Source organism: Lepidochelys olivacea, assembly GCF_965140295.1.
Source record: "Lepidochelys olivacea isolate rLepOli2 genome assembly, chromosome: 6".
Taxonomy (NCBI): domain Eukaryota; kingdom Metazoa; phylum Chordata; order Testudines; family Cheloniidae; genus Lepidochelys; species Lepidochelys olivacea.
Window position 1 is genome coordinate 79580359 of NC_140416.1, and position 13881 is coordinate 79594239.

The 13881-nt window shown below is 39.4% G+C and overlaps 1 protein-coding gene across 5 annotated transcripts in view; it reads right to left on the reverse strand.

The window, feature by feature from the left end:
* Positions 1-1502: 1502 nt before the first annotated feature.
* Positions 1503-13881, reverse strand: part of HEATR5A (HEAT repeat containing 5A) — a 126296-nt gene continuing 113917 nt past the window's right edge. For all 5 annotated transcript variants that reach the window (XM_084630957.1, XM_084630958.1, XM_084630961.1 and 2 more), the window contains 5 exons: positions 11543-11815; positions 8004-8228; positions 5125-5279; positions 3412-3625; positions 1503-3176 (listed from right to left, as the gene is read on the reverse strand). In XM_084630957.1, the coding sequence (XP_084487083.1) occupies positions 2872-3176; positions 3412-3625; positions 5125-5279; positions 8004-8228; positions 11543-11815 (1172 nt within the window). In that variant the 3' untranslated portion in view covers positions 1503-2871. The remainder of the gene's footprint in view (positions 3177-3411; positions 3626-5124; positions 5280-8003; positions 8229-11542; positions 11816-13881) is intronic.

The window sequence follows — 13881 nt, forward strand, 5'->3', positions numbered from 1 at the left end:
CTCTGAAAGACATGGGGCAATCTTTTTATGCTTTTATTTTTTACTTGGCTTTTAGCAGGTTTGCTTGCTGCTAATGCAATATGTGAAACTGTTTTTAAGAAAAGTATGTCAGTGGTGAAAAATGTCATAACCTCATTACTATTAAAATATTAATGGTAATTAGCACAAGCAGAATTTTTTAAAAGTAAAAATGTAGATACAATCCTTTATATATTAGATGAGGGGGAAAAGTATTAATATAGATTCCAAATGCAGCAGCCTGCCTTCTCAGCAACACTTCTGCCCAAGAGTTCATCACCCTAGTGCTCTGCTTATTACACTGTGAAATACCATGTCAGATTCAAAGTCTGGACGACTCTTTATGACCCTCCAAGAAATTGGCCCAAGGTATTTGAGAGCACCCTCTCTACTCACCTCCTCTGTCCAAAACAATAATCTTCCTAGGCAACTACTTTCCTCCAGAAATATAAAACTGTCAACTCCAAAGATGAAATTTATGAGATCAGGAGATGGGCAGTGCTGAGAAAGCTCTAAGTCTAGAGAACTCCCCTCTGACATAGGTGAGAATGACAACAGAGCTCACATTTTTCCAAGGAAAAAGAACTCTTCAAAAAACAATACATGGAAAGATGTCCTAGAGGTAGAGACAGTTCCAATCCACAGTACTCATGGAACTCCTGTTGCAGGATCAGATTTTCAAAGGTATTTAGGAGCCTAAAGATGCAGAGAGATTGTTAAGGAAGTTAGGCACCTAGATGCTTTTTAAAATCCCACTGGATGCCAAAATATCTTTGGCCCCTAAAGTTTGGGTCAGTCTGCATCCCTCAAGGTCACTTCCTCCTCAGTCACAGGTTAGCGCTGCTCTAGGAGTGTTCCTGTCATAACCCTGAGGGGACTTGTTCACCCCATTATAGGGAGGTTTTTTTTAAACTCTCAGGGGCAGTTGTTAATTCTGAGTTACTCTATTTGCATTTTTACATCTTATGGTAAATATGTCTATAGAGGTTCTGATAGGTGAAGGGTTCACGTAGAGTTCATGCACCTGGAAACATTCAGGGCACACCCTGAGTGTTGTGTAGGAGCAGTGCACACACTGCTCCGTCCAAGGACATGGACCATGGGAAGTCGCCCAGAGGACATGAACCATGGGAAGCTTCCTTGGACTGGGCTCAAGGCCTGAGAACAAGGACTGTAGTAGATAGAGGCTGGTAAATAAGAATATTAATTAAAGTCATATTATTTCCTTTGTTGATGCCTTTTGCGGTCAGAATATGTAATGCGCAGGAGGGAGAGAAATAAAAGGGAAGGAGGAAAGCTGACAGGCAGAAGCCCGTCAGCAAACCAGCTTGCTTGCTTGCTAAAGCCGTGTCCTGTCTTGTCATTAAACCACCACAGATAGGGACACTGTATTGATTGGGAATATTAATTAAAACCCAGATTTTTAAAGTAACTTGAAATAAATGAAAGTCCTTCTATCAGGTAAAATGAAAAACACACTTAACTGAAGAAAATTAGGTTTATTTATGTGAATTAGAAAAATGAATTGTTAGAATTTTGGTCAAATGGTTAATGCTGTACAATTTACAATAGTATTTATATACAAATCTTATAATAAAATACAGTACATCACACTCTTCCTGAGTCACAGTGTGTTTCTCAGCTCCGTAGACGTTTTTCTTTTCTTGACTAATTTTTAACAAGGAAATACTATACTCATTGTGACAGTATTTGGTTTAGTGAGCTAATACTGGCACAAAAGAAAAAAGGCAATAATTAGAAAATACTTTATAGCCATTGCATTTTTAGTAGTTACATTTTTTTCTATATTAAAATATGTTCCTTGATAAAAATTATATTTTTTGTACTTTTTCTTTAAGTTTGTTGTATTTTGACACAAGATAAGCTAACTTCAGACATTTCCACCCCTCCTTGAAAAGATATGATCATTAGTGAGAGTCACGTATAGATACTTGATCATTTAAAAATCATGAAATAGATGCAGCTAGATAGATAGATGTCTGAATCAGAGGCACAGTGCATCAAAACTGCTGTCCTTTTCAGGTTATGTAAGTTTCAACTGTCTGGCTAGCATAATATAAAGTTAAACCAAAAAGTATATCCTGAAAAGTGAGGCTTTATATGAAGCAATAAGGCACCGGTTGTGCAAACACATACACATGTGCCTTAACTGTAAGCACATAAGTCCCACACTGCAAGTCCCTGCAGAACTGGGGCCAAAGTGAACAGGCATTGTGAAGCTGTAATATAACAGCAAGTGTTATATTGCTATATCTTGGACAGCTCAAGAGTTTATTAGCATTTAATTAAAGAAGTCAATATTACCTTAAATGCAGTGGGATATTAGAGCTCAACAATAATTTATCTTAAGGATGACAAGGACATTCAATATATGCAGTATGTTAAATTAGTACTTAGGAAAGACTGAACAGCAAGTAAATTTATGCCCCAGTTAAATCCAAAATCAATAATCACAGTAACTTTTGTTTTAAACAAGTATTGCCAAAAATAATTCAGTTTATTTAATGAATAAAAACGGCTGGCTCCTCAATATATCTAAGTCTTATTTCTTGTCTGCATTGATATTAGAAATGCACGGTTCTTGCAGATTTGTTATTTTATTAATGCAAATATATAGTTTATATTACATTTGATATGTTTTACTCAGAGTGCTCAAATTTAAAAGGTCAATTATATTTAATAGAAAGCAAATCTCTAAAGAATGTTGTTTTTAAAAAATCATCTGGATTTCAAGTCAAAATTGAGCTAAAACTGAAACCAACTCTTCCTGACTACTGTAATTAGAAATGAAAAGGGACTTTTTTGCAGTGTTATCAAAGTGCTTAAGATACTTCAGAGAAAGTTGGTCTTTAGTTGAATGCTTGAACTTTTCCCAGGATTCTTTGCATGTTTAGGTGTTGTCTTGACTTTAATGCTTTCCTGATTGCCTTTTACAGCTGATTCAAGCCTGGCTTTCATAGTTGGAGAGGAAGCCATTACTTTTTTAAAAACTGATGAGTACTGTGGACCAATCTGCATCACGTTTTGCAAAGCAAACTCATGTAGATTTCTTGCTGAGTTTGTGGCTGACCCCAAAGAATTCTCATCCAAAAGAAAGGAAATAAGGAGGGGCAGGAGGCAGGCCACCAAATAAGCACCTATAAAAATTAAAAACAACACTTAGATATCAAATAATTTTTTTAAAGTTTTCAAATCCTAATGACTACTAAGCACAGAAAGAAAGTCAACATTTTTCTAAGACATACTGTTAACTAGCATAACTAATAATTAAATTTTGTTCAAAATTATAATTATGGGGGAATACATTTTGTTTTAGTTGATTCCCGACAGCCACTTAAGACATTAAAAGGGCATTGGAATTGAGGGACTTACGATGTTCTTCCTCAGCAATGGCTATGAGAGCTGCGACCACCTTTATTCCTTCCTGAATGACTTGCAGTTCAGCAGAATTCTCAGGCTTTGTTTTTTCTGTTTCCTGCAATTTCCTCATAATAGATGGTGCCAAAGAATTAATGTAAGGATATGAGACAGCTCTGTTGGGATATTGAAAGATGGAAAGCAGCAGCTGATAGCACTTAAGCTGTACCTAAAGGGGAAAAGTTACAGTTACAATACTGAATGTAAACAAAGTTACACTTAAAACTACATGTCAGAATGCCTTGGCACTTCAAACAATTTTGAAGATAAAGTTTTTAAAAGAAAAAAAGTGTACAAAAGCTTGAAAATTCACATGGCAAGAGAAACTTTTCATTAGCTAATGATAAAACACACTTTGAAAAGTTAAATGATGTCAGAAAAGTATCTCAGAATTATTTTAACAAGTAACGAAGAAACCATAAAACACATCTTGCACTCATAACTAAAAATGTCTAAATAGAGTTTTAGGCTCACGAGCCCACTAGGTTTCCTAACCATGTTAAAATGAAATTTTTGGAGAAAACTACACTTGACTAAAAGTAGGGGCTTACAATAGAAATGCTTACTTAATGCCTTAGGAGTCTAAGTGTCTATAGGACTTTTGAGAGGCTGAGGTGCCTAAGTTAGTTAGATGCTTTTGAAAATTTCACCCTGTGTCATTATTTCTTTTTTTGTAATTACACCTGGCTTTCTGAAATTCTTATTAGTGAAAGCCATCCTGCTGAAAATGGAGACTTCTAAAATTGGACATATAGCAATAGACTTAAAAAGTAAATATTAAAAAGTAAATATTCTAGCAGTGAGTCATCAATTCTGATAATTAAACATTAAATAAAGCTGACTTTCTGATTGATAAATCAGTATAGAAAGAGGAGGAAAAAAAAACTGGTTTACGATGGACTCCCACACTGGTCAATATAAAGACCACATTTGGGGAACTACTATTTAATTAACAAAAGCCCAAGGGAGTACCATCTTTAAAGCTGCACTTTCAGTGTGATAAAGGGTGAACCGCTATGATAGCGGTATACTTCCACCATGTAAGAAACAAGACAAAAATCCCCCTAATGTGCTGTTTCTGTCAAGAGTACAGATAGAGAATCAAAACAGATGACCTGGCAGAGTATTGCCCTAAGGTCTAAAATAAGTGCACAGAGAAAATTAAGGAAACATCCGCAAAACTAGATAACTTTCTTATCAATTTATCAAAGCATGGCGTTCTTATTTCCCAGATGGTGAAACAATAATATAGAAAATACTTCATTTGTACACAGAACATTTTAATGAACAACAGTTAAAAGCAAGGCACAGCACAGACCCACTAGCTCTGGCCAACTAGTTTAAAATTAACAAAAAGAAAAGGAGTACTTGTGGCACCTTAGAGACAAACCAATTTATTTGAGCATGAGCTTTCGTGAGCTACAGCTCGCTTCATGCCACAAGTACTCCTTTTCTTTTTGCGAATACAGACTAACACGGCTGTTACTCTGAAACCTAGTTTAAAATTGCACTTTAAAATACAACAGATCTAAATGGGACAGAATTAAAAAAAATTCTTTCAAATCAACACTTAGTTCGGTCCAGTGAAACAGCTCAACAGAAAATGTGCTAGAAGAACTTTAGCATGCTTCTAACTGAAATACTCCTCTAGCTAGAAAAAGTACTTACTACAGGATCTTTTGAATCAAGTGCTATTTTAAACTTCTCAATACAACGCTTTTGAAGGCACTCTATGGTAATAACTTCTGGACTTGTAGACAAAATAAATACTGTAATGGCAGTAAGCAGGTTGACTTCATCAAGTTCTTGTTGAGCTCCATCTACTAAAGATAAAACAGTCTCAAATTCACATTCTAAAAGTAATATTGCCAATTGTAATGTTCTAAAGTGATGTAAAAAGTGCTCATGAAACATTTTTTGGCATGGCATTTTCTATATTATGTCTAAATGGAATTATACAATGGTGCAAACACATTAACTTTGTATTAAGAAAACATTTTATTTTTGTATTGACTGATACAACTGTTCTCAGAAGAATCTAAAACCAATGGCAATTGATCTGGACGTGGTAGCAAATGACGACATACACAGGGATGGATTTCAAGTAGCAGGCTGCAACTTTATTAAACCTGTCACAGAGGAAGGGCACTATGGCTTTGTCACCCATACTTGCATACCAGACATTTTAAGTAGTTCCAGAGTGGGGGCAGACTCTCCTTAGTCTACCTCTAGGATTCAGCTCACTTTTCTGGAGTTCTACTGTCCTCCCCCTGACAAAGGTGACTGAGGGTGCTAAAGGGGAGGATCTCAGCATGTGAGCACAAGGCCCATAAACAAAATCCCAAGTATTTTACTTCAGGGAATCGTTTCTTTTAATCGCACTGGAATTAACATCCTTGCCAAGCACTATCACTAATTACTAAATCCTACCACTATTTAACCTAACTGTGCCTTCAGGATGCTGCGAGGAAGGCAAAAAACCTCCCCAGGCTGCTGCCAATTTGGCCCCTAGAATAAATTCCTTCCTGATCCCACATGATTGGTCAGACCCACAGCCTCTGCAATACACAGCTCCAAAGCCATCAGTACAGGGTTGGGGGTAGGCATAATAGGAGCTGGAATGGAACAAAAAGAAAGCTCCACATGGCCTGGGTTAGGGTTTAAATTATTGAAAGGGGAAGATGAGGGACCCATCAGCTCCCTTCCTCCCCAGGCTGGCCAATGAGTGGCTAGAATCTGGAAGAGGCTGCTCCTGCATCCCCCCAGCAAGTATTCTCCTCCCCCTTTCTACTGAGGCTGTCCCAATCCCCACTGGTCTCATCAGGTTTTCCACTTGTTGAGGCATGTGCATGGCACTTTAATAAAGTTATTAATAGGAACTGCAAATGTAATTTTAAAATCTTAGAGATACATGAAAAAATTCCTCTTCATTACTGGAATTTGTATTTTACAGTGGGTTGAAGGGTAACTGCCGTAACTATTAGAACAAAATCAGTTGGAATCATGAGGAACGAACAGCATTTTTTTTTTTTAAGGTTATGTCTTACAAAACTTAATTGCATTTCTTAACTGACTAAAACATTAATGGGTGAGGTAATGCAGTATTTTAGATGTAATTGAATTTCAAAGCATTTGATACTGCCTCATGAAATCTCACTCTCACAATTAACTCAGATCGGCTTGGAGAGGAATGCTGTCATATACACTGAACACTAAAAGTCCATAAACACATGGTAGTGTTGACTAACAATGTATCAAGTTGAAAAGTGGTGTCCAGGAAGCCTGTGGAAAGTCCAGTTTTACTTAACATTTTCTTTAATGACTTGGAACACAGGCTGCCTGTTAGAAATGTGCAGATAATGCTGAACTGGGGGTGTTGTAAACACCAATGAGGAAAGAAAAAGTGATACCAAAAGACCTAGAGAAATGAGAAACATGGTCAAAAAAATAAAATGACGTAAAGATTGAACAAATGCAAGCTAATAATGTTTCAGGAGTGTAAAAGGAGTTAAAATAATCATAACCATTCAGAAGAGAAAAAACAAAGCAGTAATGTTGAGAAAGACATAGTGAAGGGGTGATAAGACAGCAAATTAGACAGGAGTCTGCAGGAGATAGGAGCAGCAAAAACAAAGGGGCAGTGTAATTTTGGGCTCAGAAGCAGCACATCACAGAACAGAGAGAGGTAATAGTCCATCTCTGTACTGCTCTGATGTGACTACTCATGGAACATGGCACTCAGTTGGAAGTCCGTTTACAAGTAATACACTGATAATTGGAGAGATTTGGGAAAAAAAAGTATCAGCTGGCCTGAGGAATTAAATTCTTTTCTCATAAAATACATAACATATCTGCAGATATTCTAAGTGTGTAATTATCTACCACACCTGCAAGCCCATGTCTAGAATAGGCAAATGTCAGGGTTCCTTCCCCACTCTGAACTCTAGGGTACAGATGTGGGAACCTGCATGAAAGACCCCCTAAGCTTATTCATCCAAAGGAAAGCAGATAGGTCCACCGATGGTGAAAGTGCTGTTTTAATTCTGACCTGTGGCCCTGGTACAGAGGATAAGCATGTAGCCTTCCACACATTAGAGCTCTGCGGGGGAGCACCACTGCAGTGGATACACCCTTTGAGTGCACTGTTCCAACATAGGCTGGGGCAGAGGATAGCAACGGGCTGAGGCTGGGTGTAAACCACGTGAGGAACCATGAAATCTGCCTTCCCATTACACCAGTGACTACTACACCACAAAAGAGGCATGGAGAGACTCTGGTGGCCACTCCAACCTATAGACTGTAGTAGCAGAAATAGGTGTGGGCTGTACTTAAGAATATTAAAGTTGGACTACATGGGTGAAGTAAGTTTCACCCTCAGACATTAAGTTATTTTTTATATTATATTTTTTATATTATAACTTATTTTTATTAAGTTATCTTAACAAAAAGTAGTTCAGTTCTTCTACCACCATCTGAATCTTCTAGAGTTATCTGAATTTTAGCTATGCCAAGCATCTTTTCATTGTCCCCCTTTCATTTTTGGTTACCTGGATCCCAACAGTCAAGAACTGTGACTAAAGCACTACGAAGAAGTTCAGTCCAAGCAGTTCGGCTCTTCTCTGCTCGAGCCATAGGAGAAGACAATATCCCCTTAAGAGCTTGTAAAGATGCAGCAGCTGTCAAAGGTAACTGGCCATCTGGCAATTTCACAGCAGTTTCTCTGAGGACTCCAATAATTAGGTACAGGATAGTAGGGAGTACGGAAACACTTCCTATGAGACAAAACAAATGCTTGGTATGTCACTGTATAAAGCGAAAGACTTACAGAATTTGTTATTTTATAAATCACTTTTCTTCAATTCACTTTTTATATATAATGTCTAAACAGTTTTTATTTCTAAAAGTTGCCTACTTATTGTAATTCTTGGTTCCAGAAAAAAGTATTTAAACAGCATGTGATTTTATGTCAAATGTCAAACATAGAGGCAGATTGGCTACTTAAAGAGATGCTCTCCTTTTAAGTCAGATAGTCATTTACTTCACTGGGACTACTCACATACCTAAAGTTTATCATGTAAAAGTCAGAATTAGTGGGTGTTCAGAGAAAGGCAATGATAATGATGTGGAAAAATGCATATGAAAAAAAGAACGAAAAAAGATTTGGATTGTTTACTGTGGAAATGAGACAAATAAGAAGGGGCATAATATAATACACAAAATAAAGATGGTAGTTTGGGAGCTTCTGTTGTGTCTGTTTCAGAACACTAGAACAGGGATGACATTCCATGAAATTAACAGGTGGCAAATTCAAAACTGACAAAAAGAAATACTTTTCCCATGGCACATAATTAGACTGTGAAACTCTTTGCTGAAGGAAGTCAGTGAGCTAAGAATTTAGCAAGATTAAAAGAAGAGATAAGACATTGAACATGCATAATAATATCTAGAGTTATAATAGTTATAGCTAACAAAAATTTAGGAAAGCATCACACCTAATGTGAGGAGCAGGTTATCCCACATCTGCCAACAGTGTGGTTCTTACATCTCCCTCTGAAACATCTGGCGCTAGCCTTTGTTGGAAACAGAATACTGAACTAGACAGAACTTGGGTCTGACCCAATATGGCAATGCCTATGTTCCAACGTGTTTAAATGTTTAGACTGGGCTCTGCTAGTGCAGACACCTGAATCCTACTGAAGCCAATGGAGTAGAGTCCACCCATACATTTTGTGCACTATTTTAGGACCTGACTAAGCAATGCGCACACTTAAAGTCAAAGTGCACACTTGACTTTATTGTGCTTAAGTCCATCGCTATTCAGCAAAATAGAATGAATAGAGATGTACTTAAATGCATTACTGAACCGGTGCCTTAGGTTCTTGTCCTTTTTCCTTAAAAGGAAAGAAAAAAAAATCTCTGAAACTTAACTACAGGAACTTGGGAAGAACAGCTACTGAAGATCAGCAAACCAGTCCATTTATTATGATATTATACATAAGCACTACCATATAGGAGACCTGGGTTCAATTCCATGTCCTGATCTCTTGACTTAATCTGATCCTGCAAGTAATTTGGCTATAAAACTCCCTGATCTGCTAAAGGCAAAAAATGCAGCAGGGAACAAATTCAACCCAAGGAGCAAACTAATTTTCCTCACAAATAGTGCCTCTCAGAGCCTAACAAGGCCATGTCCAAACTCTTTTCTTGTCATTCTGAAAGATGAAAATCACCGGATTGAAGGTAACAAAAGTCCATCACCATCCAACATTAATCCTTATGATTGAACAGGGGAGCTGGTGACTGTTTCCAAAAGGAGATCCTCATCCCTTTGGGCTGGCAGTACAGTGACCATGACACAAGGACTCAATAGTAGAGTACAAATGAGTGGGAAAAGGGGATGGTAAATGCAAAGGATAGGAATTGCTGGATTTATAGTTTGTACAGTACCATAGGTGTGAACAGTATTTTACATAAATACAGTGACAGGGCTCTGATTCAAGGAAATTACAATCTAAATTAGACCTAACTCAGCAACATATGAAAAAGCTGGGTTATGGAAGCACAAAGGTAATAACAGTGAAAGGTAACAAGATACGACAGATACATGTGTCATAAACATAAAGGGAAGGGTAAACCCCTTTAAAATCCCTCCTGGCAAGAGTAAAACTCCTCTCACCTGTAAAGGGTTAAGAAGCTAAAGGTAACCTCGCTGGCACCTGACCAAAATGACCAATGAGGAGACAAGATACTTTCAAAAGCTGGGAGGAGGGAGAGAAACAAAGGGTCTGTGTGTCTGTCTTTATGCTGTCGTTGCCAGGGATAGACCAGGAATGGAGTCTTAGAACTTTTAGTAAGTAATCTAGCTAGGTATGCGTTAGATTATGATTTCTTTAAATGGCTGAGAAAAGAATTGTGCTGAACAGAATAACTATTTCTGTCTGTGTATCTTTTTTGTAACTTAAGGTTTTGCCTAGAGGGGTTCTCTATGTTTTGAATCTAATTACCCTGTAAGGTATCTACCATCCTGATTTTACAGAGGTGATTTCTTTACTTCTATTTACTTCTATTAAAAGTCTTCTTGTAAGAAAACTGAATGCTTTTTCATTGTTCTCAGATCCAAGGGTCTGGGTCTGTAGTCACCTATGCAAATTGGTGAGGCTTTTTATCCAACATTTCCCAGGAAAGGGGGGGTGCAAGTGTTGGGAGGATTGTTCATTGTTCTTAAGATCCAAGGGTCTGGGTCTGTAGTCACCTAGGCAAATTGGTGAGGCTTTTTACCAAACCTTGTCCAGGAAGTGGGGTGCAAGGTTTTGGGAAGTATTTTGGGGGGAAAGACGTTTCCAAACAGCTCTTCCCCAGTAACCAGTATTTGTTTGGTGGTGGTAGCGGCCAATCCAAGGACAAAGGGTGGAATATTTTGTACCTTGGGGGAAGTTTTGACCTAAGCTGGTAAAGACAAGCTTAGGAGGTTTTTCATGCAGGTCCCCACATCTGTACCCTAGAGTTCAGAGTGGGGGAGGAACCTTGACAACATATTTGATATAATTATATTATTTTAAAAAGAATATAAAAAGGTTTGGTGACTGTGAAAAATGAAGTCTGGGGTGATGGTCAGATAAACACTATCTTCCTATTTTGTGTTTCTGTAGTTTACAAGATGGCTTTTGGACAAAGATGATATGGCACATTTCCCTTTGGAGCACATTTTTACAGCTGTATTATAAATTCCTAAATTGAGGATCTATCAAGGAAGCATGCAGCTACATACATATATCTGTGTGAAATAAAATGTGTCCATTAATCGCCTGCTTTACAGGGGAAAGACGGGAGAAAAGTATTTCAGTCTTGAAAACTACTTTACACTCTCACACTACTGCTTCTGTAACTATCAGCCTTTTCTTTTCTTTTTTTTAACTTTTGAGTACAACCAAAACAACTGGAAAATTGTCATAAGGAAATCTCCAAGACCTTGCCCCAGCATTTATCCAACAGAGAAAGTTATGTAGTAAGTATATGTTACTCTATCATCTTTTCATTTAATCTCCCCTTGTAACAAAATCACATATTGGTACCAACCATATCCTACCTTCAGGAGAGCAGACCGACGGAATGTCAGAGAGGATAACTAATGCTGCTGATACCAAGCTACTTCCACTCTCTGACAACAACTGAGGTTTTCCAGCTTTAACTGCAGGGCTACCAGTTACTTTAGGATTAAGCTGGGGGAGCTGCCTCACTAGAATGCAAACACACAACTCCAGCGTTGCAAAGACTAATGACTTTCCAGGCACCAGTCCTCCTGTGTCTTTGCCTTCTCCAAATTCTGGCAAGGTCTCCTTTTCTGCAGCACCATCATCAACTATAACGAAAGGAAGAAGTAAGGAAGACATTAAGCATGCAGTGTTTTGTTGACGAAAGTTTAGTTCTTGAAGCTTTGTCATATCGGCAGGAGATAATTTACAGTTTAAATTCTAATGCAGCACAGTGTTAAAAGTTCCGTTAGAGGACAACTGTAGTTTGAAACAAATTTATAAGGATGCACTCACCTCAGCTGAATGTGGTGGGTCTTTGTTTGTCCAGCAGGAGAAAGGGATGTTGCTCCATTAAGGGTCCTTTGGGTTACGAGGGAGGGGAAAGAGGGATGGACTTACCTATGTAAAGCCAAGGGGGCAACAGGAAGAGGCCAGACCAGCTGGGAGCACTGACCGTCATGTACACAGGGGAGAGGGGTATTTATACCTCTATGCCAGGGGTCTCAAACTCAATTTACCTTAGGGCCAGTGCCAGTCCTCAAATCCTCCCAGTGGGCCAATAATGTCACTGAAGATGATGTTCAGAAAAGAAAACATTTATATTATATTTTTTATTTCCAATTTCTTAGAAATAATAAAACTGTCATACAAGTTTATACAATTCTTCGCCTCCTAGAGAGATTTTAGTGTTTGCCAGACACCTGGCAACGCTTCAGTTCTGTCGGTTTGTTGATGTTTGGCCTCAGTGACTGAGCAGTTGAAACCTTCAGGATTGCAGCAAGGGGTGCATCAGATAGTTGTGTTCAGTATTTTGACTTCTTTATATTCATCGAGGAAAAAAGTGACGCTGCCTCCATGGCTGATTCTGCCCAGCAACTAACGATGCTGCCTCCATGGCTGACTTTGCCCAGAAACTAATGATGATAACTCTGTTCCTCTCCCACAACCAATGGGAGCTGCAGGGCGCGGCGCCTGCTGCAGAGATTGCCAGCAGCGTGTCTGCCTGCGTCTCTTCTCCCCGGGCCTCAGTGGGGAGGTTCTTGGGCTGCAGATGGTCCACAGGCCAGGACTTCGAGAACCCTGCTCTATGCATTCCAGAAGGATCTCTCTCTTTCTCTCTTATCAGTCACTGCAGCAGCTAAATTGTCTAAAGATTTCATCCTCACTGAGCATGCTCCAGCCCCTCAGAGCTACTAGGTGGGACCAAACTGTGCATTCACCCCCTACAGAATGACTGAACTCGCTTCAGCCTAAGGCTACAGAGGCAAAGCTGGGCTTCCCATAGAATTGCTGGTCCTGGCAGCTGCAGGCTGACAGCAGGGAGCTTCTCTCCTCTATGCTTTCAGTTACCCCCCTGCTGGCATTCAGGCATCATAGAGAAGTAAGCCACCTGACTCAACTGCAGTGGGGACAAGAGCTGGATCAGAGAGAAGGAATGGAGTAAATTGGGACAAAGTGTGCAGTGAGAGTTGGACTGGAAGGGAGGGGAAAAAAGACAAACTATCACGAAGAGTTGGGGGACGGGAAGTGGGAGAGACTGGGCATGGAGACTGGGAGCCACTGGGGGTGTGACTGACTGGGCAAGGAGACAGGGTGTTAGTGAAGGATAGATCTTTGGGGGCGGGGGCAGGTTTGGGAAACTAAATAGATTTGACAAGGAATTGCGGGGAGAGCACTGGGAATAGCTGGGCAAGGAGACTAGGGCAAGGAGCCAGGAAGGGGGGAAATTGGACCAAGAGCCGTGGAAGGATAGGAACTGACATGGATGAGGAGCCCAAGGATGGAGACTGGGACTGGTAGCCAGTGGAGGAAACAGGATGGGACGGAGAGAGATTAGATGAAGATACAGAAGAGGAGAAATGAGACTAGCTAGGCAATAAGACTGGAACTGGATCCCAGATGACAAGACTAGGACTTGCTGGGCAAGAGGACTAGCAGAATGGGACTAGAACGAGGAGCCAAAGTAGGGAAGAGACAATACTAGGCTGAGGAGGACCAACAGGTAGTAGGCTCTGACACCATGAGAGAACACTCTCCTCCAGAGTGTAGAGTGGAACCCAAGATATCTGAGTCCCTCTGCTGTCAGCATTGCAAATATCTGTGAAACCCACTGGTAAACTGCACCTCGTCCCCTTCTAGTATAGTCCACAGAGCGGATGCCAATCAACTACTG